Raw genomic sequence first — 27,560 nt, 5'->3', positions numbered from 1 at the left:
CAGTTACTTGTCCTCAGATTGTTTTACTTGACTCAAGTTAGAGCATCTTGCAGGCAATCAGGACTATTAGACTATCATCTTGCTGGTATAATGTCATCTTATTCTGATCTGCTTAGAACAAAGACCAGGCAAAGTAATAACATGGTTTTAATAAGGAAGTATTTTCATGAAGTTATTGCATTAAATGTTGGTACAAATAACCAGCTAGCCTCATGCCCAGTAGCTCTTGGATCACTTCTTCCCAAGTTCCGTCTCTCTTCTTTCGCAGTTGCAAAGGGAAGTATTCTTGTCAGAGGAGGAGCTGTGGAAAAGACTGGTAGGATAACAGATGAATGAGCAGCTTGGGATCTGAACGTTTATAGGATACTCATGATCTTAGACAATTTTTGCCTAGTGAAGCCATATATTACACCAAAGCAAAATATAAGGTGAATGTACATGCACAGCAGAGGAAAATGAAGCCTCTGAGGCCTTTAATATGTTGTTGCTAAAAGACGTAAGCTGTGTTAAAGCCAATGCTTCTGTGTGATCAGTTTTCTGTGTTATTCTAGGGTGGCCTTGATTACCATCTGAACACATGTTGTGGAAGCCCAGCTTATGCAGCACCAGAGCTGATTCAGGGCAAAGCATATATTGGTTCAGAGGTACGTAACACAGTTTTGGGTTAGGGTTTCCCCCCAACCCTGCCGTGTATTTAAAGGTGGTGAGGTTCAGATATGCTCACTTGGTGTTTCTCTCTCTAATACCACTGGATAACATTGCCTAGGTAGCTCTCAAAAGCTGTGTGACTAGCCTCAACAATCACAGCCTGGAATAGCACGTAGTGCTCTTGGCCACAGATCATGTAGCTGGCTAATTCATCTCTGACTGATCCTTCGCTGTCTCCATTTGTTGCTCCATATTTTAGTGTCCTACAAAACAGTGACTTAAACTCCTTCCTTCTACTGCACATTCTTTCAAGCAGCCATTTGTTCTGTTAATTATCCAACTGTTGTTGCAAATTTTTGTGCAGTCTCAGTATCTTGTATGCTTTACCAGGCCTGTCTTTAGCTTGAAATTCATGTGTGAAAACTTGCTCCCTTTGTACTGCGCAGTATAGTAAAATTTGAGAGGAGAAAAAATGTGGCGTTTATCCAGCTTTGATTCCATGTCTAGAACATTAGGACCTGCTACTTGCCTTTGTCAATCCATCCAAAATGCTGTAATTGCAATCCCCTCAGACTTCCTAAATTGCTGTGCTGTTGGATGGAGTCAGTCTTTTTTCCTCCTACATATCTTTGCACCAGTCCTTGGCCTCTAACTCCTGCTTTCTTTTTTTTATTTTGTTTTCCGTGGAGTCCAGTGCTTTTCAAGCCTCCTTTTGCTTTATGGTCTAAGTGGGAATTACAGTATGAGGCGGTATGAGGCACATGGACCTTGTCGTGCCTATACAAACAGAGAAGCAGTAGGGCTTTAAAGCTGATTGTAGCTGTGCTGACAGCTGTTGTAATCAGTAATACGTTGCTGTACGAAATCCCTTGTGATGAGTTTGATTTCATTTTTGCCAGTGAAATCCTTGTAGATTGAAGGTAATGCAGGAATTTGGTGACCTAAGGAGAGAATATTGGTTTTACTAGTGCTCTAGCTTGAGTGAATTGAAAATTGAATTTGGGTTGTGTGCTTTCACTTGGAATATAAGATTTCTGTCCAGAATGAAGCAGCCTACTTTTCACGGTTGTATGTGGGCTTTGCCAAAGGGGGACAATGTTACCTGTCTTTAAGCCATTTTAGATAGATCAGGTTTGTGAACTTCCACTCACTTTTATTTTTTAGGCAGATATTTGGAGCATGGGAGTACTGCTGTATGCTCTACTGTGTGGCTTTCTCCCCTTTGATGACGACAATGTCATGGCTGTCTACAGGAAGATAATGGTAGGTATCGATGGTGCTGGAATACACTAGGAACAGACATTGCTAAGCATTATGAGATGCCTTTGCTTTTCTGATGGCAGAACCTGTTGACCTGTGCCTAGGGCAAAAAGGCGTATCTGCTGAATTTTGTTACACTTTGCTACTTTTCCTATCAATATTCTGTGGATTTGTTTCCATCTCTGATCGGCCTTTGCAGTACTCTAGCTTGGTCCTATAATACGATAGGAAATTGAGCTTCAGAAGCATTGTCTTGCTGGTGGGCTGGATTTTTTGTATCTAAGCCTTTATCTGGCTTCTCCCTGTATTGCAAATATGTCATCTGATTTACCAAAAATAATGTTTTTAAATGTCAGCTATTCTCATGTCGAGGAAAAGCAGGATTCTGCATGTGCTATTACGCTTTCCTCCTCCAAAATGAGGAGGAAATGTAAGACACCGTAATCAACAGAAAAAGTTGAATAAACAGTAAGTACTAGAATTCAGTAATTAGTTCTGTTTCCCTGTGAACTCCTGCTGATGCAGCTAAACAGCTACTGTTCCACATCATGCACACACCTCTACCAACCACTTCCAAGCTGCCATAAAACTTGTGTTGATAAAGCTTCCAGTAAACGAGTGGAGATTTTTTTTCGGGGTGCGTAACAATCGGAGCTCTCTAAAGTGCAGGATTAGGTCATCAAATGGCATGGCTTTTTAGTCTGGAATTGGAGTGGACTTGAGTGCCTTGACAGAAGATCTGTAGGAAGCTCAGTCTGAGTTGTTGTAAAGAAGTTTAAAAAAAAAAAAAAGAGAAGCAATGACTGACTGATCCAAAGAGATTGTGTAAAGGTGTTGATATTCGGATGAGTCACCATTAAAATGATATGACTTTCCTACTTACATAATGATAGAATATCTCAAGTTGGAAGGGACCCGTAAGGATCATCGAGTCCAACTCCCTGCTCCTTGCAAGACTACCTAAAACTAAGAGCGTTGTCCAGATAATGTTAGGAAGCACTTGCAATTTCTCAGTAAAATCGCTGTAAAGGGGAATCAACTAGGTCATCAATCAGACTTGAGCTACCTTTCCCCTCTCTGCTTGTGGTGTGAACTGTGGTGTCTACCCATAATTTTACTATACATTGAGAACTTGTCCATTTATAAGCATACTTTTGTAGGACAACAGAAAATCCTTTATGCTGGTCATTACACCAAGATGCAGAACCTGGTAAATGATCTAACTGCTTAAGGTGTTCATTCTCTTAAACTTGTCAATAGTTGAAATGTGAACAAAGAGCTTAGATGTGGAATGGAGATCTTAAGATCATCAAAGATGATTTCTGCATAGTTACAGTTGTCTAACATGCACAGGAACTAGGAGCTGCGTTGTTGGACTGACACTAAGTTTTAAAACTTAGTCTGGGTGCAGTCGAAAACTGATAATGTCTCAGGTGTTAAGATGCAGGCTTGCTATTTCCACTCTGAATCTGTTTTAATTTTATGTGGTTGTGAACTGAAAATTGCTTGAAATAAGGACGCTCATGCACTATTGTGGGATTTAGTTTCCCACATTATAGATGCTGAAATTTATTGTAATCTCAACTCAGAACTATTGTTCCAAGTCAATGTAATAATCTGCAGCTTGAATCTAATTAGGATCGTATGACTTACATGCAATGTTTCTTTCCCTGCAATGTTCCACATCTCTTTATTTGGGAATACTTGAATAAATGCCTTTACATTTTGAATGAAAAATCAAGCAATTAATGTAACTTCTGTAAAAAAGCCTAACTTATTTCTGGTGTAATCTTAAGCATGTGGTAGCTATTGCAAGCTATTTACCTTCCAGCATTGCCCTCAGTCAAGTAGATGCTAATTTTGTTTTTCCTTGTCTCATGTTCTGTAGCAGTATATTAAAAACAAAGTGCAGATTACATGTGTTACTTGACTTGGCTTAGTTTCAGAGTAAAGCTGTGCTGTGAAACAGCCTACAAACTATTTATGAATAGCTCGTTAGTAGTGTCTGTAAAGATGTAACTTAAATTCTTTAATCTGTGATGTCAAAGCAGTACATACTCTGCTTAGAAATGTATGTTGTATGTAATGCCAACTGTTTTGTTATCGAGGCATTTCTTTGTAGAAAGAAAACTGCCATGACAAATTGATAGTTATGTTATTTCACAATGGCTGTTTACTGATTTTTATTTATTTTTTCCCCATTTTCATTGAGAAGTAAATGATCGTTGATGGTGAATTTGGCTTGGTTTTTAGCTACTGTTGTTGTACCTCAAATCTGAAAGCCATTTTCAATTTTCTTCTAATCAAGAATTTTAAAAACCCCAGTAAATTTGATTGAAAGAAACTTACCTGTTCTCTGTAACCTTTTTCCTGTCTGCAGTATGAGCAGAGATCGAAACTCTAGCATTAGATGTAACCTATTCAAAAAAAGAATAGCTAAATGTTGAGGATGGTTTATTTTTAGTGTCTGAAAAGTAGTGATTTCAATGAATATTCACATTTCAAAGTGCTAATATCAGTCATTCATGCTCCAACATGTTTGCACTTCTAAAACTTCAGTATCAAGTTGATATGATGAAACAATGCAATAGATAAGGAGCAGGTCAGCTGCAAAAGTGGACTGAGGTGGAAATGTCACACAAGCTGAGTGGGTGAAAACTGCAGCTGATAATGCAAACATAGCATTTTCCTTACTAATACAGCTGGGTTTTAGTACTACTGTTAGATTAATTCAAGTCATTCTTAAACCTAAGTTTGCATGTGCCTGCTGTTCTTCCTTTTTGACCGAATACAGATGTCAAAATATCATCCAAGTAATTTAGCAGTTCCTTTTGAGCTAGCTGTTCAAGGTTCATTCTAAATCCTCTTTTTTTTGCAGGGAGGAAAATACAGTATTCCAAAGTGGCTCTCTCCTAGAAGTACGCTGCTACTTAACCAAATGCTGCAGGTAAAGGTATTGCTTCTATTCAGTAGGTCTATAAGGTACTATTGCATAGGTCAAAACATTACAGTGATGAAATACTTCAAAAAAATATTCAGTGTTTAAACCAGAAGTTTAATTCTCACAATTTTTTGAAGACAAGATTAATACTGCCTTCTGCTGAACATCCTTTGAGAAGAATGATTGGGTATAGAAATAATTAAGCAAAGTTTAAATGATTAAACAGTCTTCAAGCAGCCTGCATCTGGTTGTTCTTAATTGTGCTATATAAATAAGACCTGTTTTATAAATGAAGCTATACGTACTGAATATGCATTCGGGCTACATCTAAGCAATCTAGCTAATGCTTAAATATTCCTGGAACATTTATTGTAACTGTAGGCTCTATAACTGCTCTTCACAGCTCACGTGTTTGACCTTCCTTTTGGTGAAGCTATGAAACAGTGTTGGTTTCCATTTGAGCTTCTAGCCACCCTAAAATTCGGAGGAGAAGACAAATTGTTTCTTCAGTTCTTCCCAACGATTTCAGTTATCAGCTTGATTTTTGTTGCCCACTAGGTGGACTCAAAGAAGCGGATTACAGTTAAACATCTATTAAGTCATCCTTGGCTCATGCAAGGTTATTCTGATGCTGTTCAGTGGCAAAGTAAATACCCGGTAAGTACACTTGTTGGATGAATACTAAAGTGTTTAATGTAATCTTTAGTGGCTTACTGCTGTCCTCACAATATGGGGGTGTGAAGACATTTCTCCAAAGATGAACTTTGAGGTGGCCGTGTTTCCTTTCTGATTCTTCTTGCTGTCAAAAATGTTATTACTTTCTCTCGATTTCTCTTGAGGAGGAATTTCAAATGTGTTTTCATTGTATTCTGCAGCTGATTTGCTAATTTTCCTAATTTGTAAAATAACTGACTTCTCATCAAAATGTGAAGTATTTCCGCATGTGAATGACCAGTTAACTAGAAATTTTACCTCATTGAAAGTATGTTCGTCCTGTGTCTCTATCACTTAGTTTTACTTGTGTGAGAGACTAAGGTAGTATGGAGAGGAAAAGAAAATAAAATAATCTAGCTGTCAGTAGTAAGTACTGAGGAGAACTTCCTGCATGTTTGCAGCCAATGCTTCCCATTGGCCACTGGATGCCACTGTTTCTCTAGATAAAGAACAGCTTTACCATCCTTGCAGTGTCAGTTCTAACTGGGTCTAGAAAAGATGTGCGTGTCTGATAGCTTTGAATATTTATGGAGAGATGAAAATGTAGCTTCCATTCTAGTAGAAATCTCATCTGCTGTCAGGCTTTCTTATTTGAACTCACAACCTCTCACCACGGAGGGGCCAGACTGTGAAGTTGTTGAAGTTGTATGACTTTTTCAGTCTGTTCCCTACAACATTTGCCTAGGATGCTAACTATTTAAAATACCAGGTCTAAAATCATGGTTGATTATTGACTCAGCCCACTAGGTTTCATGACAGTGTCACAGTCAGATATGGATTATGAGACAACTTGAAAGCCTCATGCTTCAATATCCATCATGTTCTTGCAGCTGGGACATCTTGATGAAGACTGCATAACAGAGCTTTCTGTGTTTCATAAACAGAGCAAGGAGAGTATGATGGAATTAATATCAGAGGTAAGAAGTATATATCAGTAATTTACAGTAATTAAACGCAATAATATAGTAAATAAACTTACTCTATTAGCAGACTAATGCTCACTTATTCTCCAGTGTGAAATTTTTAATACTGTTCAGGTTTAAGGAGCCCATGCAGGACTCCAGAGTCTAGCTGTAGCTTATAACTACACTTCTGAAGTTCAAATTTGGTTTTTTCCTTTTCTTCCTTTAATTGTGCTTGTGATGTTTCCTAAACCCTACTGTTATTTCCCACCATGGTAAAATCCTTCTGAATCTCTCAAAGTCAAAATAGACTTACAGAAATTTATATTTGAACAACAGATGCCATTTGCTGGGTTAACTCTTTGCTTTGAAATGGCTCAATAAGTGAGGGAGAAAAAAAGAGTAAGAGAAAAATATCAGAGCGTCACCCCGACTGACTATAAAATACATTTTTTTGAGTTACTAGTCACAGGTTTTTTTAAAAAGTGAGTATGTTTAGTCACTTTTGAATACAAATGACAAAAGTTGAACTGACTACTTCTAGAAGAATTGTACAAATGTTAGCAATGACATTGCAGGGTGTAGAAGAGACTTACAACATCATGCGTACTCCAGCTTTTACATGAATCTGACAATTCTCCCTTGAAATGGAATTTTTTGCTTCTTTGTTCTTGGTAGTAGTGACACAGTTCTTAGCTTTGGAAAAACTGTTAGGTTTTCCACATAACTGTAGTAGAAACAGACTTAAAATGCGTGTGATACTTAAGATGGATTTGTGGAGTTAATGCTACTTGTTCTTCAGTTATAGGAAATAATCTGTCTACACGGGGGAAAGTCCTTCCAAATAGGTTTGTGGCATTTGCATGGTCCTTTACTGGAGGACTTCTAATCCCTTATAACTAATTCAAACTAATTGTACTACGCTGCAAACCTGTCAAGCATTGTACCCATGCTCCTCACACAAGCAGAGTTGCTGAAAATCATGCAAAAAGTTTGTGCCGCTTGTGGGGGAAAAATGGGGCGGGACTTCCCAAAAATTGAGACTCTGGTTGAAATATTGGCTAAACTGAATTAATAGCTTTGCCATTCACTTCAGTAGATAGATTCTGGCCCCAGATTTAGTTTTCATGCTAGTAGGCATACTACAAACTTGCAAAGAACAACCACCATAGTCTGTTTCTTGATCTCAAATACATAATGTGAATCAACTGAAATTAGGTTTCAGTTTTAACCCTTTTAACAGTGAAGTCTGAAATTACACTTAGGTGATCAAACATTAGGGATGCACATCTGGTAGAAAAACTTGCAGAAACATAGAAATTTTCAGAAGGCTGAGCTTGCTTTGTGCTTACAATGTTTCCAAAGAGGAGATTAAAATAGTCCTTTTTTTTTTTTTTTTTTTCCCCCCCTCTAGTGGAAATATGACCAAATGTCAGCAACATATCTCTTGCTTCAATCCAAGAAGGCTCGGGGCAAGTGTGTTCACTTAAGGGCTCCACGTCTAACAGGGCATGCCAGTACAACACAATCAGCAGGCCTCGAGGTAAGTTTTCGAATTCAACAGGACAACGTACTGATTAAAATGCTGCTCTGCATTAACAAAGCTCTGCCTGGGAAAACAGGCTGGTGCCCTAAACATCAGTAAGACAGACCATGTGTGCAGTCAGCCAAAGCCTTGGTCATTAAACAGTTCTGTCTCCTCATTAACACGTTTTAGCAAGCTGGGCTGCTTCTATGAATTGACATTACTGGAATAACTATCTGGGAGGACATGGTACGTTATGAGTACTGCACAGAATCTCCCCTTGGCAATTCATGGAAATGGACTAAAATTCCCCATTGTGTGGCCTATGTGATCATTCCAGATTTTCCTCTGTGATGCATAACTTCTTACTGCACTCTTTCACATTTGTCTCTAAATATTTTTGTACCTTGCTAGTTGCATTTAATGTGGCTTAGTAAGGAAAGTCTTCTGAAACATCCTGGCATGTCATCTGGGCAGCCTACTTTGAGATGACGTGGACACTACATGAGCTGATGGTCAAAGCAGAGAGACCCATTCCTTCCTCCTCTGTTTCCGTTTAGAACACAATCCTGGAGAGGATTCTGTTTATTTTGAGTAAAGGAAACATGTTGCTGATGCTTTTCTGATTAATTGAATTCCCAAGCAGTTTCGTGTATCTTACGGTAATTTCTGTTCCTGTGGTTTGGTAGCAAAGTGCAAATAGGGCGCTCCAGAACTTGTCTAAAGTTGCTAAATGGCTTGCAATGTCATATATAACATGCAGCTATATGTGATGCCGGTGATACTCATCCATGTTTGAGAAACTCAAAAGCATTCAGTAAAATTGCAGACTTCCTATTAGCTATTCCCCCTTGAACTGTAGACATCTGTGTAAAATTGTTAACTAGCTATCTGAATGTGCTATTCTCTGCATAGAGACAAGCACTCAGAATAAATACTTTCGTAGGTATCTGATTCAATTTCATGTAAATCATTTCAGTTCACTCACACAACTACTTTGAAACGCAGATGAGAATTCTAAGATTACCAGTGCTGCATAACAGATCATGAATCATAAGTGTTGCTGAATATGCATAATGTGATTTCCATGATCATGGTGGGTTAGTCTTCTACACTCAGGTGATTTTTAAGGTGGAGGTTCTCTAGGTTCAGTAGCGCTGATGCTGTGGAGTTACTTCATCTCTAGTGATGTGCTAGGTAAATTGATCTGGCTAATGCTACTATTTAACATATGCATTATGCCTTCACAGGTGATTGTGAAAATCATGTCTGCACCACACAACAATCCATTAGTCCTTCTACAGCGCTCAGGACACATTTAACTTACCTGCATGTAGATCCTGTGAGTGAATATCAACTGAATTTGCTGAAATACCCAACTAGCAAAGTTCTCTAGCTGGAGCAGGTCTAATGTGAAGACAATCGAGCAAACAGAACCTTAACTTAGCCAGTTTCTGAATTTGGTGGCACACACTTGTACATAATACTGCCTTATTTCAAGCAGTTCGATGTAGAAGGATATGCCAAAAAAATTCACCATGGTATGAATTTCGTCTGGAATATGATAGCCAAGGAATCCTATTCAGGCATTCATATTGTAATGGAACATGATTTCAACTACAATATTGGGCTATTAGCTTCTTGGCTGTAGCTAGCAGCTCTCTGGTAAGGGCTTTTTAGTAAGTCATAATAGTAGGTCTGGTAGCTTACCAGGAAGCTCTGTTTCTATTCCAGTAGTAATGAGAGATCTGATCATTGCGGTGCCTTTGATCATAGGCCAAGAGAAACTTACCTGCCCGCAGAACATAGCTTCCTAAAATGGTATCCATTCTAGCTGAGGAGTGATAATTTAAAATAACTGTATGCAATTTCACTGAAGTGGTATGAAACAAGTCCTTGGGAAGAGTTTCCTGAAAATAACAAAAGGTGTTAGAAACTAAGGATACCATGATATACATCTGATTGTATGTGGTGTGAGCCATGAAGGTTAGCAATCTTGGCTGAAGTAATGAATCCTATGACTTAATAAATGACAACTTTTTGGGGGGCTAGCAATTAGATGAAGGGTTCTCAATGCTAGTTCAACTACTGTTGCAGATTCCATAAACATGTTTTGAATGTAATGTGTTTACCTTTATCTGGCCCCCTTTCAGACTTTACTGCATTCTTTTCTTGGGTTCTTTCCAGCTTATTATTTGGCTTTTGGTAAAAAAAGCTTGTGGTCCAAGTCTTGAAAGCAAAAGCAGGTATTTTTTGTGAGTTACTTCGCTTCTTGACACAGGTCATGAAAGATGACTTGGTAATGGTGCTTTGAGAATAATTTCACATCTGCTTTTGATAAAATGACAAATCCAGAATGACAATATTAAAGTTGTATTATAAAACTTAGATCACTGGCATGGGAACTTCCGTTAGCTGTTAACCATAATTAGGAACTTAGAAAGAAGTAAGATTTAGATTTTAACGACACTTTTCTGATGAAATCTTATTTTTAATCATGAAGTGGAATCTCAACTGAATCTTTCTTTTCAGTCTGAAAAAACTGTGACGTATGAAGACTGCAGTGAAGTGCTGCATACATTTGGATCCATGGAATTTTCTGATGCAGCTTCACTGTTTGAAGAATCTCCGTTAGAAGAACTTATTCTAAATACTCACAGAACAAAGCAGGTGTTTGAAGAATAAATACTAGTTCCTTTAAAGAATAAATAGATATACTATTCTTAATTCAAAAAATCTTATTCTCATTGTACATAAGACTTATTACATATTTAAATGTTTGGTGGACCCTGGCCAAGGGAAGTTACAAACTGAGTAAAGAAATGTTTTAAATATATAGCTGAACATAAATTGTGGCTTCCTCTAGCTGTAGGTCATGATTCATTTGATGAAAACTTGAGCTTTGACATTTGATTTGCATAAAAACAGCACCTAGGGAATGAGTAAATGAGGCAATGAGGATTTTAAAACTTACAGGAAAACAATAAGGTACAGCAAACAAGATCTCGGAGCTAGGCTAGAGCTGGACAAGTCTTTGAAGAAGTTCAACCTGTCTGTATTGGACAAGAAAATCCAGTGAAGCAATTAAAATTGTACAATTAAACCAAATGAAAATTCTTAGCTGTGTTTAGATGAGCTGGTGAGAAATAGTCTTAAATGTGCAGGCTGAAGAATTTAGAAGATCAGATAAAGAAATGACAAATTACTTGAGATGTTTATTAGCAAGTTATGGAGGGAATTGGAAGTATTGAAGAGTTTTTAACTATTTTGCTCAATAGGCAAGCATTGTATGGTATTTTTAACCTGCTTCAGTTTTAGAATTTCCTTGTCTGTAACATTCCTGAATGTGATCAGAATACAGCAAAGGATGTCTTTTTCTGTTACATCTCTTGTAGCATTCAAGGCATGATGCTCAACTGGATGATACGGAATTCACGCTGTCAATTCCAGTGACAAGAAAAGTGGCATCAAAGAAGCATGAAAACAAAGAGAATGTTGATACAGAGTCAGCTTTAAGAAATGAAATGCCCTTTGCGCTTCCTGCTCCAAAGACTCCTTTTGCGAAGAGTCAGATTGAGACGCAAGTACAAACCATACCCTTTCAGGCACCTGCCTTCAAAGGTACGTGGGATGTAACTAATGAAAATTTAGAACATATACGTTGCTTAGGAATTATTGTAAATTCAAATATGAACGCAATACTTGTGTATCCAACACATCTGTTTCTGGAAGACTTAACTCTTTTAGCCATATTCACCAGCCTGGTTCTTCTAGTACATCTGGTAAGGTGCTGCAAGAAGTTTAAACATACATCAGGGCATGTTACTTGTATGTTAATTACAGAAGTCATTGCTGCTTACAGGATCACATGTGCATGCCTTTTGGCACACTCTGACATGGAGCCAAGTGCTGTGTTCCTAAAACTTGCATCTGGTTCCATCCACTTTTCCATGAAGGCTGAGAACACAGTTTCCTCAACGCTCTTGTTTTTAGTTTATTACCTTCAGTGAAAGTAAAGGTATACTTTTACTCAGGTCTGCTTTTATTCTTTCTTCTAAGAGAAATCTAACTTTTGGATTTCTCATGGTAGTGTATCAGCATTTCCACAGTAACAGTCTAGTGTGGCAGTGAAAATACTTCTGTTAAGAATGTATACATCTTAGTTATGTGATAGACCACAGACATCTGTCTAAATTGTCAGCTTTTCTGAGTTACCAGAAATTTCTGTCCTCAGCCTGTCTAGTCCATTCTTATGAAAAATGATGGATCCTGTATGTACGTTACCATTCCCTTCAACCATTAACATAAAAGTTTTCGTGTTGATACTGTAAATGCTAACTCTGTCCTTCAAATGCCAAGGGCTCCTTACTATAGGAGACTCTTCTGTTCCAGATGCTAAGGAACATTGTTCAGAAACAGTAAGTCTTTGCAGGCTGATTCAAATTATAAGGGGTCTTGGACATACTGCTGTTCAATGACACCCTCTGTAAAGGATTTAAGAAAGTGCACTACAAAGACTAGTTGTTTCTGTGAGTTTGATTTTTGTCTTAAGATCGTATGCAGTAACTTTTAAAGTTTGACTTCATGGTCATGGTCCCATGAAATGAGAAATGCAGAAACACTGTTTCAGCTCATTCTAGTGAGATGTTTCTGAGGATTAAACAATTAAAAGCTCTTTCTTTGTTTTGTTGAAAGATCTTGGATTCAGGAAAGGTAGTATTAATACTTTCTTAGAGATAGAAAAGTGGAAGTATCCATTGGAAATACTGAGATCATCATTGTTGAGGGCCAGGTGCAATTCTGTAGAGAGCTGAAACTTCGAACATTGAAGTTGGGTTTAACTGTAACAATTCATTTGACTGTTTCACTTGATGTTTGCTTCTGCACGTTCAAAACCATGCTCTGCAGAACTCCGTCAATGTGTGGGTAGTAGAACTTCTTAGGCTATTGTGTAATGTGTATTATTAAACATGGCTGTATAAACTCACACCCTTCATATAAGGGAAATGGCTTGGTGAAGAGTGCAACTGTTCGACACAGTGAATTGCTCTATATTTATTCTGGCACCAGTGTCAGAGCAAGAAAGCAATTCTAATCCTCTTGCTTTCCAAATTTCTAATATGGAACTGCATTGGTCGCTCTAAGGCTTGACTTCTGGAGCCCTGGGGAAATCAGTCACAGTTTTTCTTTGTAGACTAGGGGTAGTATTGTTATTACATTAAAAACTTATTTTATCATTCTGAAGATACAGACCTGAAATAGAAAAGGGGGCTGGGTTTAGAAATAAATTATTAATCATGAGAAATCCTTGCTGAAGAAATGAAAATCCTTTGTGCAAAAACATACCTGCTTTGGCTTGTATGCTTTCTTTCAGAGAGCCAGTTCACTACAGTGACCCCAATTAAGAAACCCACAAACCCAACAAATACAGATGAATTGACATCAGCTGAGGTTCTTCCTGAAAGAAGGTGAATGTCCAGTTATTTGTGTACACTTCTGATTTCGAGCAGGACTACCTTAATCCATGTACTGCCTAGGAAGCCTTGTTACAACAGCAAGCTGTTATTTCTATTCTCTTAGTAAAAACCTTCCTAAAACCTCTTTCTACATTCACTAGAAAACACTGAAGGCAGAGAAAAGTTTTAAAACTATGTAACTCAATTATCTTCAGAATATATTCCTGTTTTCCATAATGTAAGTTCCTTCTTATTCCAGTTCTCTAGAGGGCTGCAGTTTCTATATACGTCTCTGGGTTTAAATCTCAACTGACTTTCAAACAAACTCATAATACACCGCACTTGCTTTGGTTTTCTTCATTCTGTCAGGTCTGGTAATATTTTAGTGACATATCTGAAATAACTAATTTCTAAACACTGAGGAAAATAACTGATTAATTTGTTCATGTAACAGGTGTCACTCAGTGGAATTAGATCTCAACCTAGCTCATGTGGATAGCAGCCAAAAGAAGAGAAAAGCCAAAATATTCGGAAGCCTTGAAAGAGGCCTAGATAAAGTGATCACAATGCTTACGCCAAGCAAAAAGAAACGATCCACTAGAGATGGTCCAAGGAAACTTAAGGTATGGTTGCTGGAAAAATCTTACATGAAAAGAAGTACAATTATCGAAAACATCCAATACCTTTAGAAATGGTCTTGTGAATACTTCTGTGATCTGACTTGCCTGCATTCTACAGTAAAGTGCAGTTGCTCTTAGAGCATCTCTGTTAAGATGGTAATGTCCCAGTTATCGCCAAGAGATGTCGTGTTTAGTCTGGGCTCAGGCAAGTCACCAACAAATCAAGGGAGGAGTTTGGGCATTGCTTTTTATATCCCATCTAAACCAAATGTGAGGGAAGCAGGATGGTTTTAAAGGAACCCTAGCTGAAAATTTTTAATCCTGTTATTTGTATAGAGATACTGTTAGCTGTCCCACTGAAAAAAAGTAAATGAATTTTGATAACGTTCCTGGATTACGTTTCTGTAGTCCAGGAGTGATATGTCTGTTCCAAGATAGTTTTTTAGATGTTGAGAACCTGAGATTAAAATTAAACCCTAAATAACTACATCTTATGAAAGAATTTGACAGCAAAATTTTGATTTTTAAAGTTTTGATGTCACTGCATCCAAGCCAGTTGGCTACTTATTCTTCTTTAAGTAGCCATAGAAAAAGCAGTTCCGCACTTTAAAATTACATTAGTAATTTGTACCGACCAAAGCTGACTCAAGAGGTTAATATTAGCTTTGTAGAATACACATCAAATGGCATTGGCATAATACTAGTGTAGTGAACAGAATTGTATACATCATTCAAAAGCAACTCATATACTTCAAAAGTTACACAAGGACGAATTTATACTTGAATCTGTAGATGACATGTTTGAAAAACATGATTAACATGAAAGAGGCACGGATGTTACTGAGGCATAAAGAGTTCCATAGAAGTAAGTGATGTGTACCTTCAGCTGACTGGCTCCTGGAGCTGTGGCTCTTAGCACACCTACTGTACAGTAAGAGCTGTCTATCAGTAAAAGGACCACTTTGTGTTTTGCAGCCTGTGTAAATGGAATTCAGTTGCTATATTCCAGTTGGAAGCTTTTCCAAGAGGCACTTGTCAGAGGCAAGGTGGCAGTCTTACAAGTTCAGGACGTACGTTGGGCTACAAACCTGACCAGCTCATCAGACAGGAGTTCAGACTGTGCAAATATTTCAGGAACCTGAGCAATTGGAGACAAAAGCTAGATCTTCTGTCTCTAAAAGATTTTATCCTTCTGCATCAGTTTCCCTTGTCCATAGTCTATGCAACATTACTGATGCACCTATAGGGACACTGGAGTACAATAGGGGAAGGTAGAACTTTATTTCACAGTGTTACAGCAGTTATGGCAGGGAGTTGCATATGTTTTAGGCTGAATAAGAACTGTAAGAACCAGTATTTTACTCTGGCTTTGCATCCTCAGTCTATGCTCATTTCTCAAGCTATTTTATGATCTTGTCTTCTCTCATCTGCTTGTGTGACTTCAGAAGCTGGATAGAGTGTTTGTGGCATCTTACAGTTGGCGTACACTTTCTCTCGTTACATATGGGTGTCTGAAAGTTGTTCAAGAAGTCATTTATCGGACAAGTCCATTATATGAAGTACTAGATGTGAAATAAGACCCCTGTAACAGTAAACTTATGAGTAGTAACTTTTTTCTTTAAACATGGTGATGCTTTAGTCCTAGAATAGCCACATGGTGCCATGCCTGTTCCTTGGTATCGGAAGTGCTCAGTCTCAGCTGGGCAACGCACTATGGGCAATCTCCCAGCTGTGGTGTGTGCGGTGGGTGCTCTAAGCACAGCTGTGTGGCTGTCTTTCTGTAGTCCTCTCCAGGAATCGCCTCTAGCTACATACAAGACTTCTCATAGCCTCAGTGCTGCCCTGGCCCATCACTGCTATTTTGGATTTTATGACGGATTATAGTTTGGACATGCTTTGACATTAATTGTCCAGTAGTTGTTGTTTACTGTTCCTGTTGCTACTACAATGTCTTAATTATGATAATATTGGGAAGTTGAAGCATTTGTCACTATGGTTAGCTGTTCCAAAGCTTTCTTTATGAAAACTTTTCGTCATGTCTTCAGTTTTAGGAGAGAGATTTTTTTTTCCTTGACTTTTTTTTCTAATGAGTTGACTACTTTTAGGCACACTGTAATGTTACCACCACTCAGCTACTGAATCCAGACCAACTGTTGAATGAAATAATCACTGTTCTTTCAAAGAAGCATGTGGAATATGTTCAGAAGGGGTAAGTGTAAAATATGATGACTTCAACTTGTATTTGTCTAAATAGTCAGTACTTCAATCCTTGACAAAGCGAAGTATTTAAACTTACTTTCTCAGCCCCACATAGTAAAATACAATAATTTTATAGAAAGTGTACAGAGCACTAAATGAATGTGTGCAATAAAGCTTGTCCACACAATGCAAAACAATTTTAAGTATCTTTTGACAGATATGAACCGGTAATAGTGAGGTAGCTCCTAGAGGCTGATGTGAATTTTGTCTCTCTTGTGAAATTGTAAATACAAGAGGTTTGTTAGGGTACAGTCACATGATCAAATCGGACAATTTTGGGAGATAATGTGGATACCTTTTAACTCTCATTCTTGGCAGTTAAAAGATATTAGCATTTAGCCAAGAGGTGAGTATATTTTAAAAGCTACACAGAATCCACACACCTTTGTGGGGATTATTTTAATTTGTAGGATTTACTAACAAGACTAAGGTACTGAGAGTAGGATTTGTTCCTAGTGCTCATCAAAGCTTAATGTCTGTTTCCTAATTTCCCAATGCATGAAAGAAATGTTGTGCTCACTTATGAATATGCCTTTTCTAAAGTTCTTGAATATTTAGATGATAGGCATTGTAGAATGTCAGAGTGTACTTCAGCCTCTGATGCATTTCCACGCTCAAAATCTGGAAGGATACTGAATTGCACAGAAACACCTTCTCCCATTGTAATGATTTAAACTTCACATTCAGTTTTTCCACTTTTCACACCAGCTGAGCTGTAACCGGCCTCTCAGCAGCGGTGTCTTTGCAGAGAGGAGAGCAGACTTGTCTAGGAAAAATGCAGGAACATCTCCATCCTTCCAGCTCTGCACTCTGAGAATGGGGTCTGTGGCTAGCAGTGGTTCCTATGGCTGGGTAGGACGTTGGTGCTACATGTTGGTACTTGGGCATAATGATAGTGTTCTGGGACTAAAGTATTCAAAGCGCTCAGTTCACTAAATTCTGGGTTGTTTCCCAATATTCTGAATAGCGATGGGATAATTTCTGATAAGTGCCTTTATTAATTCAAAATTGCATTGCAAAACAAATATTAAACAGTTCAATGATTATCCTGTTTTTCCTTTGTTTTGTACAGTTATATCCTGAAATGTCAAACGCGATCAGATTTTGGCAAAGTAACTATGGAGTTTGAGTTAGAAGTGTGTAAACTCAGTAAATCCGAAGTAGTGGGTATCCGGCGACAACGGCTTAAAGGTGATGCCTGGGTCTACAAGAGACTGATGGAAGACATCTTATCTAGCTGCCGAGTGTGACTGGTTGATGCATGTGCTGAGAAAGCAGCAGTTTTGTACTGAGGCTTTAATCATAATGTTTTAGAAAGGTCTGTTCAGAAAAGTAATTCTTTGTCACGTTCACAGCTGTATTTGAAAAATCTATCATCTTTCTTGGGTTTTTAACCATCCCTCTTTGTATATGTGCCTTCTGTATGTTTCCTTTAATATCCAGTTTGTAATAAATGTTCTGCAACTGCAACTCTTCTGAAATAAAATTCTGTGAGCTCTTCCCGCTCTTGCATATTTTTCACGTATGTGGGTTAAAGAAAGTATTGGTGTTTGTATGCTGAAGCTTATTTTGGTATGTCTTCAGTTATCAAGTACATGTGGTACAGAAACAGTCATTTGCATAATTCTCTTCTTGTCTCTGCTTAAGTAGGATTTATTGAGATCATTAACTAAGTCACAGCTGTGGTTCCCAGAGTTACACTATATGCTCAATGTTGTACAAAATAGGACTGTCTTCAATAAATGTGAAGTCAAGAGTGCTAGGATTTAAACTGTGATCCCATATAAAACGTTACTGTATCTCATTACTAAGCCTCAGTGATGCTTAACAAGTGTATGTGCTTTCTGATGCTCTTGTGTTAAGTGATAATCAGATCGTTGTGTTAAGAACAATAGCACCTTTGAACTGTTATGAATGGAGAAGGCGTTTGTAACCCTCACCGTCTACAAGGAGTTCATAGTGACACCTTTAACAATACTGGGTACAGAACTTAAGCACTAGAAATAAAATTTGAAATGTGCGGAGCTAGTAAGTACACACAAGAGTTGGTTGGGGTGTTAGGGTATCCCCTTAGAAAAAGGGATGTGTCTCCCAAGCGCTCGTGTTGTCTGTCGTGTAGCAGTATCTATGCCTTTAGCCTTGCTTCAGTAGCAACCACACCAGGATAAATCCAAGCAGCAGCAGTGGGAAGACGTATGTTGAAGCCTTGTTGTACGTCCAGTATAGCTAGACAAGTTGACAGTGTGCTGCAAATTTTTCTTAATGTATGTGAAGGCAACTGTGGCATATGCTGTATGTAAACCCCATGTTATTGCCCCTTAACTAAAGCCTGAGGCTCACCCATCGAAGGGTTGGGTCGGTGGATAGTTGAGTGTTGTTGGAAACTTCCAGCGATAGACATGAGATATGGCTGCTAATTAAAACTGTCTGATTACTATACATGACCCTTAATGCAGTAACTAGAGGGATTTGTTTGTTAAAGCAGTTACTGACCAAAGGAGAAATGTCCATCATGTTTCTCCCATGCAAAGTTGTCCCTTTGCTGTTCCTTAGACAGGCAAAGCAATAGGGACATTTTTAGTGAATTTCAAGAAAAGGTAGAAATGTTTGCAAGGGTATGTGGAAGGAGAGCTGCTGCTCCTTGAAGCCTTTCTGGTCAAGAACCTTTTAGATGCAGAAGGGGATAATAAGAAAAGAGGGACAACATGAACAAGAACATACGATGACACAAACCTGACTGACAGCTGGTAAGAGAGGCGGTAACGAGAACCAGACCTGGTTGGTCACATTAATTGATAAGGATGCGTGGAATGTGGTAATGTTTGTTCTGGAAAGGTTATCTGATCAAGGACCTTGTCATGGGATACTAAGGAAAAGGGGGAAGTCAGAAATAAAAAATAAGACGGACGCAAACCTGACAGACAGAAGGACAACAAACAAATACCCGGTCAGTCGCAGCAGCGGATGGGCTCTCTAGAAACGGCAGCAAACCGGGACTTTGCAGCGGGTGAGGCTGGAAACCCGAGGGTCCAGGACGTTGGAGGAGGTCCGTGGGACGGTGCCAACTGATGGGGCAATGTGCCGGGGTCACAGCCCAGTGCCTGGGGCCGGCTGCCGGGGGGGCGAGTGTCCGTGTCCTCCCCAAACCGGGTGTGCGTGGGCTGTGCGTGTGTATTCACCCGTGGTGTGGTTTAACCAGCGCAACCGGCGAACTTGAAGCCGGACCGGCGGGTGAGTAGGAGGCCCCAGGTCTGCGGGCGGAGGATCCGTGCTGGTTTTGAGGGGACCACGAGTGTGGGGTGCCCGTGGGATGTGTGTGCGAGTGCTGCGTGTTTGCAGCGAGCACCGAGCTGGACCAGCCGGCGAGCAGGGGAGCCATGGGGGGGTCAGAGGGCCGGGGTCCGGGCAGGGGTGCTGGGGGGACAGAGGGGCCGTGCTGGTGCTCGGCGGACCTGCCAGTACATGTGCGCTGGAGGAGGCAGCCACAGTCTTGACACCCCTTAACTGCTAATACAGAGATGTAAGCGGTGATGCCCACACAGTGAAGGAGATCTTATGAGTGGTATGTGACTGGCACATGAATTAAGGGTTTGTGTTGATAAAAGCACACCTAACATATTGTTCTAACAAATTAGTGCTTAAAGCTTCATATCAGCACTTAAATACTTTCTGTACCTCACTCCTCTAGCTGCAATATTAGACTCCTGTTTGGCTTTTGGACGTTGAAATTTGAGTCAGCTAAATACCAGTTGGAAATCAGCTAAATATGCCGGCAGTGCAGCCAAGGGAGGTAGCTGATACGCATCTGGAGCGCTGCGGTATTGTGCGAGCTCTGTTTTTTGCTTGCTTGCTTGCTTGTTGTTTGAATACAAACTTTTCCCCCAGAATTTGGCTTCTGCCTGGAACTTGATCTGAATTGAAATCAGGGTAGAAGATGGAAGAGCTGATTGAAAGAGGCATATTGATAACAGTCTAGCTAATGAATAGCATGATATGTGTTTTAGATCACCAATCACAACTGCAAAGCCCAAGGGCTGAAGAATTGAAACATTCACTTGCTTTTGCGTTCCTTGAGTTTTAATTTCAGGAATGATTACAGAAGTATCCTGAAATGCCTGAACTGCCACTGTTGAGAGGCACATTCTGTGTGAGTAACTATCTCCTCCCTATGGTGACAAGACTGTTGTTATGAAAGGACAAACAGTAATTAAGATGTCTTGTTCCTTCCTTCTTTTTAAGCTAAAAACAACTGGGAGATAATTGATTCAAGTAGTCTTACAAGCTCTGGTGTGTGAAATAAGGTTCCTCTTCATAGGCTACCATCCTGACTTTTTTTGCTAATATTCCTCGCTGTGAATGAATGACATCTGGTGATAGGAATCAGAGAATGGGCAAGAAGCAAGATTCATTTGTGCTTTTTTTGAAACCAAACTGCTGCTACGCTATCAGTAATTTTTTTTACTGAGATTGCTGGAAGTCTGTTTCAGCTGATGTCAGGTAGAACTCAGAGGGAGGCAAAAACAAGGGTTAACAAACAAAGGAGCTCTGTGGACAATGAGGAGCATGGGTTTAGTGCCAAGCTTGTGGAAGCCTCTGCACAGAGGAACACAGGGCCAGAAGGTTTGTCTTGCTTGCCTGCATTCAGACTACTTCTCTTGCAGGCAGCCAGGTTGCGTAAAGTCATGCGTACCAGTCAGTCTTGAAATCAACTGGTATGCTACACCTAGGAGGCTGTCCTAACTTCATTCCCTTGGCTAGGGACCTCTTTTAGAGTCTAAACTTAATTTATGTTCATTATTGTCCTGGTTTCGGCTGGGACAGAGTTAATTTTCTTCCTAGTAGCTGGTATAGTGCTGTGTTTTGGATTTAGTGTGAGAATGATGTTGATAACACACTGATGTTTTAGTTGTTGCTGAGCAGTGCTTACACTAAGACAAGGACTCTTCAGCTTCTCATGCTGCCCTGCCAGTGAGGAGGCTGGGGGTGCACAAGGAGTTGGGAGGAGACACAGCCGGGACAGCTGATCCCAACTGACCAAAGGCTATTCCAGACCATATGATGTCATGCTCAGCATATAAAGCTGGGGGAAGAAGAAGGAAGGGGAGGACGTTTGCAGTGATGGCGTTTGTCTTCCCAAGTCTCCGTTATGCCTGATGGAGCCCTGCTTTCCTGGAGATGGCTGAACGTCTGCTGGCCGACGGGAAGCAGTGAACGAATTCCTTGTTTTGCTTTGCTTGCACATGTGGCTTTTGCTTTCCCTATTAAACTGTCTTTATCTCAACCCACGAGTTTCCTCACTTTTACTCTTCTGATTCTCTCCCCCATCCCACCGGGGGGGAGCGAGCAAGTGGCTGCATGGGGTTTAGTTGCCAGCTGGGGTTAAACCATGACAACTGTACACAAATGTGTTCTTGGCATTACCACTAAGCCTAAGTCTTATCTCTCCATGACGCTATCATTTGTCCAGGTATATGAGTAACCATGACCTACCGCCATGTGTTTTGTGAGACTGAATTAGCCAAGCTCTTGGGGCCTCCTCTTGGCTCTCCATTGCATCATCCTGGTGTCGAGTACTCCTCTGGCTGGTCTTGGTTCATCTTCCTTTGAAAGCAGGTGATCAAATGGTCCCTGTTCTTGTAAGTCCCTGTAGGGACTTCATGCAATAGCAACACTCTTTGTCCTCTTTCTATCAGAACTACTGTTCCTAGTACTTTGCCCCATGGATATTCATGTTCTTTCCACTGCACGTATTCTCAGTTCCTCCCTTCTGTTCCTCTTCGTTCATGTCTAATTTAGTGCTACCAGCAAATTTCTGTAACACCTTCTACAATTTGCGTCGAGGCCACAAGTAAAGATATTTAACAGGAGTAGTCCCAGACCAATGCTTGAAAAACCTACTGGAAGCTCTCCCCTTTTCAGCAGATCACCTTTCATCTCTTTGACTCCCTTGTCTTTGTAATTCATGGAGTAATCCCTGTCCTTCCCAGTGTCATCGTATTTCCTATCTGTTGCAGTATGAAGTGCCCTTCAGAAGTGCAATCAGTTCTGCTATGTATTGTTTAGAAAACCAGTTCCCAAAGAAGGATGGGACTAGTTTTGATATTTTAACAAAATTATGTTGCATGTTGATTTTATTTTGAGGAACAGACAGCAGTGAACCCTTCCTGCTTTACCCCTGCAGCCCATCTGTTCACATGTTCAAATTATTTTTCCATTCAAAGCTCGATGTAAAGACCCTTTTTAAAGCCCCCGCTTTAAAATCATAACACGGAAGATACTTCTCATAGAGAATATCATCCCCTCATTGCTTGTCTTCTCTCTGCCTCTTTTCTGCAGAACTTGGCCCGTTGGCTGGTTTTGCGGAGGAGCAGGCAGGTGGACGGTTCGGGTGCAAGGGTAAGAGGAAACAGACAGAGAAATTGCAGCTGGCCTGTGTTAGGACTAAAACAGATCTGTGTAATGTGAGCAGGTGAAAATGGAACTAAATTTTGAGGAGAAGGGAAAATCAAAATATGTTTATATATTGAAGCTAAGCTAGTTATTGAGTCTATAGAGTGAGATTTGGTATAGAGGTAACATAAAGAAAAAACACACAGACTTGTTTTCCAGACTTGGTCAGGGTTGAGGCTATTAGTCTAATTGCTTGCCCTTTGTTTTACTTCATTGAAGTCAATATACTAACTAAGGAAATTACTGTTCTGACACCTGTAATGTTTGAAAATAGTGACGAGTTGAAAAAACAAGCAGGAATGCTATATGGAAAGCTTATCCAATGGCTAAATGCCACCAGCCTTTGTTGGGAGAGATAGATATTAGAAGTTCAGTTGCTTCATTATAATATATTTGGCAGTAGCTGCCAGTCCCTAAAGCTTTAAGTTCTGGGTGCTCGAGAGCTATAATAGTAAACTGGCTTCAACAAAGCTTTGCATTATACTGTCCTGTCCCCAAAGCCTGCTTAACGCCTGGGAGATGTTTTCCACAGCCTCACAATACCTCCATGCAGTCGCAGATGGGTTTTGCCATCCGTCCCACACGGTGCATCGCACCCTCGTGCAGGTGCAGGCAATTGCGCGGGACTGCACGGTGCTTGTTTGCCACCCGCACGCATCCGCTAACGATGGTACGAGAAGAGACACCTCACTAACCAGTCTCTGGCTTGGTCTGACAGGTACGGAGGCACTTACAGACCAGATAATTGGGTGGATTCCTTCACGTTTTGAGCACAGGAGGAGGAGGGAGATCCTTCTCTTTGGGAGCAAAGGCGGGCAGCAGCTCTCTCTGGGCTGTGCTCAGAGGAGCAGGTGGAGGGAGGGGACTTTTCCCGTCCCGCAGCACCACTGAGGCCCTACCTGGAGGGCTGGGGGTCAGACGGGGCGAGCTCCAGAATCCTCGTGTTTCTCTGAAATCCAAGTACAGTGCTGGTGAGCAAAGCAGGCGAAACACATTGTCCCGTCCTTTATTAAACCTGGCTTTCACTTCCAGCATAGCAGCATGCCGCTCCCAGATCTCAAGTACCTTCTGAACTGCAAAAGCCATCCAGGTCCACGTGAAAGCTGGTTCTGACTTGGTGCACAGGTACGTTTTGTTGGGTCAGATCTTCGTGTTTAAGTGGACTTGAATAAAGCGACTCATGGAAAAATTCCCTGTGTTTCTGAAAACAAGTGTTTTAGTGGTTAACACTTTGACTAAGCCAATTTTCCCAACATCAGGGATATCGGATAGACCATAGCAACTTATTCCGTATGTTCTAGGAGAAGAAGGAGGGAAGATTGTACTGGTAGGTAACACTGTCATAGTTTGTGAACAACGTATGCAGCATAATTCACACAGGGGTTCGTCAAGTTAAAAAAATATATCAGGCAGACAATTATTTATTTTTGTCAGTCAGCCCTGGCAAAACCGTGTAGACTCAGACACCCTGTGAACTGTTTCTTTGGTTTAATACAAGGGCTGCGCTTCGTTAGAGAAAATAGAATAATCCACTGTCATTTTTGTTTTTATCATATTAGGTTTTTGGCAGAGAATTTATTCAGTTTCCAATATATAGTTATTTATGTGCTACTAACTAGCTTTTCTGCATTCTCTAGAGAAAGCTCCATTAAAACTCTTAATGTGACACCACATATTTTTAGTAGACTAGAAAATAGTTACAATTTTAATTTAAATTGAAATGACTGTGTAATGGCTGGACAAATCATTCTCAGATCCCTAGAGCTCTTAATTGTAATTCTCCATTGTTTCTATGCATAAATTTTCTTTTCAAGTGCTCGTTCTGAAATACTTACTAATTTTTTTAATGTTCTGTATTCATTTAATAGTTTTTTATGGTTAACAACTTCATGATTAAACTTTAATGTTAAATATAAATGATGGAAACAATAAGCCTATTCAAGTGTTGGGAAAATAAAGTGTGTTTATATTTTGAGCTGACTTTAATTCACGGAACTTCTTTTTGCGGAAGGAAAGGGGAGGAAAAAAACATCTTACTGAAAGTAATGGGCAGATTTCCTTGTGTTTCCGTAGCAGAGGAGCAATAATCACACTTTAACGAGCAGCTCTTCTTTAGCCCTTTCTACTGCCTTGAGTCATCGTGACATTAAATAAACCTTTACCCAACAACACCCCGAAAAGCAATATCGCGTGCTTTGTCTCTGGCATCACCCATGTTCTGATTCCACTCAGGCTGCCCCGGGGGACGGGGAGGAAGGACCGAGAGGCAGCTCCTCCCTCCTGGGAGACGGCGCCCGTCCCAGCCTGAGACCCCCAAGGGAAGCTGCCTGTCCCTGCTTCACATGGGGTTACCTCGGTTTTCAAAGCCCATCTGAGACAGATACACCGGCAAAGCCCTGTCCTCAGCAGGAGCACTTGGGGTTTGAGGTATCTTTGTTGATCACAGCCCTGGAGAGGCTACAGTCTGCCTTTCTCCACCCTCAGCACTATTTTTTCACCTGTAGGAAGTTTTCCTTCCAAAGGCATCCTGCCCCACAGCCTTGAGACCCTTCTCACCTGTGTGACCTTCTTCCTCCTCCTCCTCCCTGCCTGGTCCACCAGTTCTCCCTTTCTTCCAGAAGTCTTTGACCTTCTCAGTCCGTGGCAGCTCCAAACTCCTTCGCCTCCCGCCCAAAGCCTCCCCGTGGAGTATGCCCTTGGCCTCCCTTCCCCAGGCGCTCCTTACATCCCACATTGCCTCCGGGTCCTCTGCTGCTTCTCAAGGATTTCGGTTTCCCAGGCTCCCCTTCTCCCCTGCCCACACCCCTGGTCCAGGCTTGAGTCTTCTGAAGTAATTGCCACCTTTCCTGAAGACAGTACAAACGAAGTGAGATAATGACCATCCTTTCCAGGGCAAAAATCTCAGTTTTATCGGCTGGTAGGAAGAGAAATTGCTGTCTCAGACAGCAGTTGACTGTTGGCTTCAACGGCAAGACGAGGTTGAACATGATCATCAGACCTGGTTGAACCAGGTCATCAGAAGGCATCACAATCCCAAGGAAGAACTAAGAGTCATGAGAAGCTGTAAAAAGAAAACCAAATACCCCAAGATTCCCCACAGGAGACAATTCCCGTGTCACACTGCTGATGCCGGGCAGTATTACAGCTTTATTTTGTGGTATGTGCCACCATGCTCATAAAACCATGTGTGAACAGCACTGTCTATCCCAGGGCAGGAAGCAGCTTGCTCATGCACATGGGAGATGAACGCCAGTGGAACTGGCGAGCTGAGGTACAGCAGCAGGTTTCAGACCTCCAGGACTGGGACCTCTCTCAACCTGTATCAGGCTTTTCCCTGGAGTGTGGGATCTGGGTCTCCCTGCAAAGGTCTGGCCAGAGGGAGGATGCCCCGTCTTTGGGCTCGGAGAAGGTGCCTGTCAGCGCAGGGCAGGGAGCTCACGGGGCTTGGGAAACACCAGGGAAGTTCTGAGGAGTTTCACGAGTTTGAGAAGTACAGGAGCAAGCACAGAAACCGGCACGGTTAGGGAAAGATGTCCCTGCAGCAGAAGGAAAAGCAACCCACCTTTTCTCAGGGTGAAAGATGATGGAGATCTGCCTTGCAAAACAGTGCTAGTAATTGTCAAAATTAAAGTTTCACTTGCAATTTGAAATTCCCCAATCAAAACTGGTTTTCTTGAAAACCTTTAGCTATATCTGGGAAAGGAGGAAGTAGTGGAAAATATTCAGCCTTGCTCCAGTAGTCATTTTCAGGGTTTTGGCTTCACAGGCCAGCTGGGAAAATGTAACTGAGTTGCTGAATGTGTTGGCTTTGAGTGCTAGCAAGGGGAAATTCAGCTAAGATAAAGCAAAGCTCCCAAACGGGGAACAGTAAAGTGGCTTCCTGCTGTTGGTAGCAGCATCTTCATTTCAAAACTTGGAGATCTGCAGTCAAATCTCCCAAACTCTCTCAGTATCACTGTGCAGCGATACTTTACAGCCTCCTAATGCAAATGTTCAGGGTAATACAGGTTTTCTTTTAATTAAAAGCTCAGCAGTTAGAAACTCATCTATTTTTAATTAATTGTGTAGTAATAGATTTTCAGTTTTGTTTAATTTGTGGGATAAAAAAGAGGTTTAACGTTAGGATCTGGGCTGCTTAGATAAAATCCTCTTCAGCACACACCTATGTAATAAAACTGTAAAGCAAAAAACAACAGAACGCCGCTACACAGACGTACTCGGTTTTAGAGCAACGGTCCCATGGCAGGGGATTGCTGGGTGCGTACGGAAAGGAAAGGGACGCTGCACTAAGATGGGGTGTCGGGGGGTCCCGACCTGCTGTGGCGTGGCAGTCAGATGAACGGCCTCCGATGCGGACCCCCCAAAGGGCAGCAGCGCAGGCACACGGTCCGGCGTGGGATGCTGGACCCAGGGGCAGCAGCGGCGATGCCCCTCCTGTCCCCTCGTGGGACCTTGTGCTAGAGAGCATGTCTGGGGGGTTTTGGGGGCTTCCCCCTCGCTCGAGGACTGATAGGCGTTTTAGGAAAGGCAGGAGGAGAAGGGGGTGCCCTGCGGCTGGGAGCAGGCTCCTGCTTTTGTTCTCGCCAGTGCCATGCATGACCCTCTGCTCTCCCCCATTGCAGGTGCTGGCTCGGGAGGAAAAGGCTTGTGCTGCTGCTGGGGACAGGCGGGCTGGTGAGGGTCCCCGGGGCTGGGGAGAAGGGGTGCTGCTGGTGGGAGAGCTGACCCTGGGGCAGAGCACTGGGAAGGGGCCAGCAGCCCCTCGGGCAGCGATGGCGCTTCGGG

At 41.1% G+C, this 27,560-nt stretch overlaps 1 protein-coding gene across 1 annotated transcript; it reads left to right on the top strand.

Annotated features, from left to right (window-relative positions):
- The first annotated feature begins 555 nt into the window (after positions 1 to 555).
- On the top strand, positions 556 to 17,825 carry MELK (maternal embryonic leucine zipper kinase). Its single transcript, XM_050913097.1, has 12 exons — positions 556 to 644; positions 1,813 to 1,911; positions 4,787 to 4,855; positions 5,408 to 5,506; positions 6,394 to 6,480; positions 7,880 to 8,008; positions 10,523 to 10,660; positions 11,386 to 11,611; positions 13,365 to 13,458; positions 13,901 to 14,069; positions 16,172 to 16,275; positions 17,398 to 17,825. The coding sequence occupies exons 2-12, from the start codon at positions 1,828 to 1,830 to the stop codon at positions 17,573 to 17,575; spliced, it is 1,377 nt and encodes a 458-aa protein (XP_050769054.1). The 5' UTR covers positions 556 to 644; positions 1,813 to 1,827; the 3' UTR covers positions 17,576 to 17,825.
- Positions 17,826 to 27,560: the final 9,735 nt, after the last annotated feature.

This window comes from Gymnogyps californianus, chromosome Z (genome assembly GCF_018139145.2).
Source record: "Gymnogyps californianus isolate 813 chromosome Z, ASM1813914v2, whole genome shotgun sequence".
In the NCBI taxonomy this organism is placed as follows: Eukaryota; Metazoa; Chordata; class Aves; order Accipitriformes; family Cathartidae; genus Gymnogyps; species Gymnogyps californianus.
Note: the sequence above shows the minus strand (reverse complement) of the source record. Positions and strands in the feature narration are given on the sequence as shown.

Bases quoted from the DNA above. Each gene is read 5' to 3' on its own strand.
- MELK (XM_050913097.1), top strand. From the start codon at position 1,828: ATGGGAGTACTGCTGTATGCTCTACTGTGTGGCTTTCTCCCCTTTGAT. The intron at 1,912-4,786 runs GTAGGTATCGAT...TTTTTTTTGCAG, and splicing joins CTGTCTACAGGAAGATAATG to GGAGGAAAATACAGTATTCC. The intron at 16,276-17,397 runs GTAAGTGTAAAA...TGTTTTGTACAG, and splicing joins GTGGAATATGTTCAGAAGGG to TTATATCCTGAAATGTCAAA.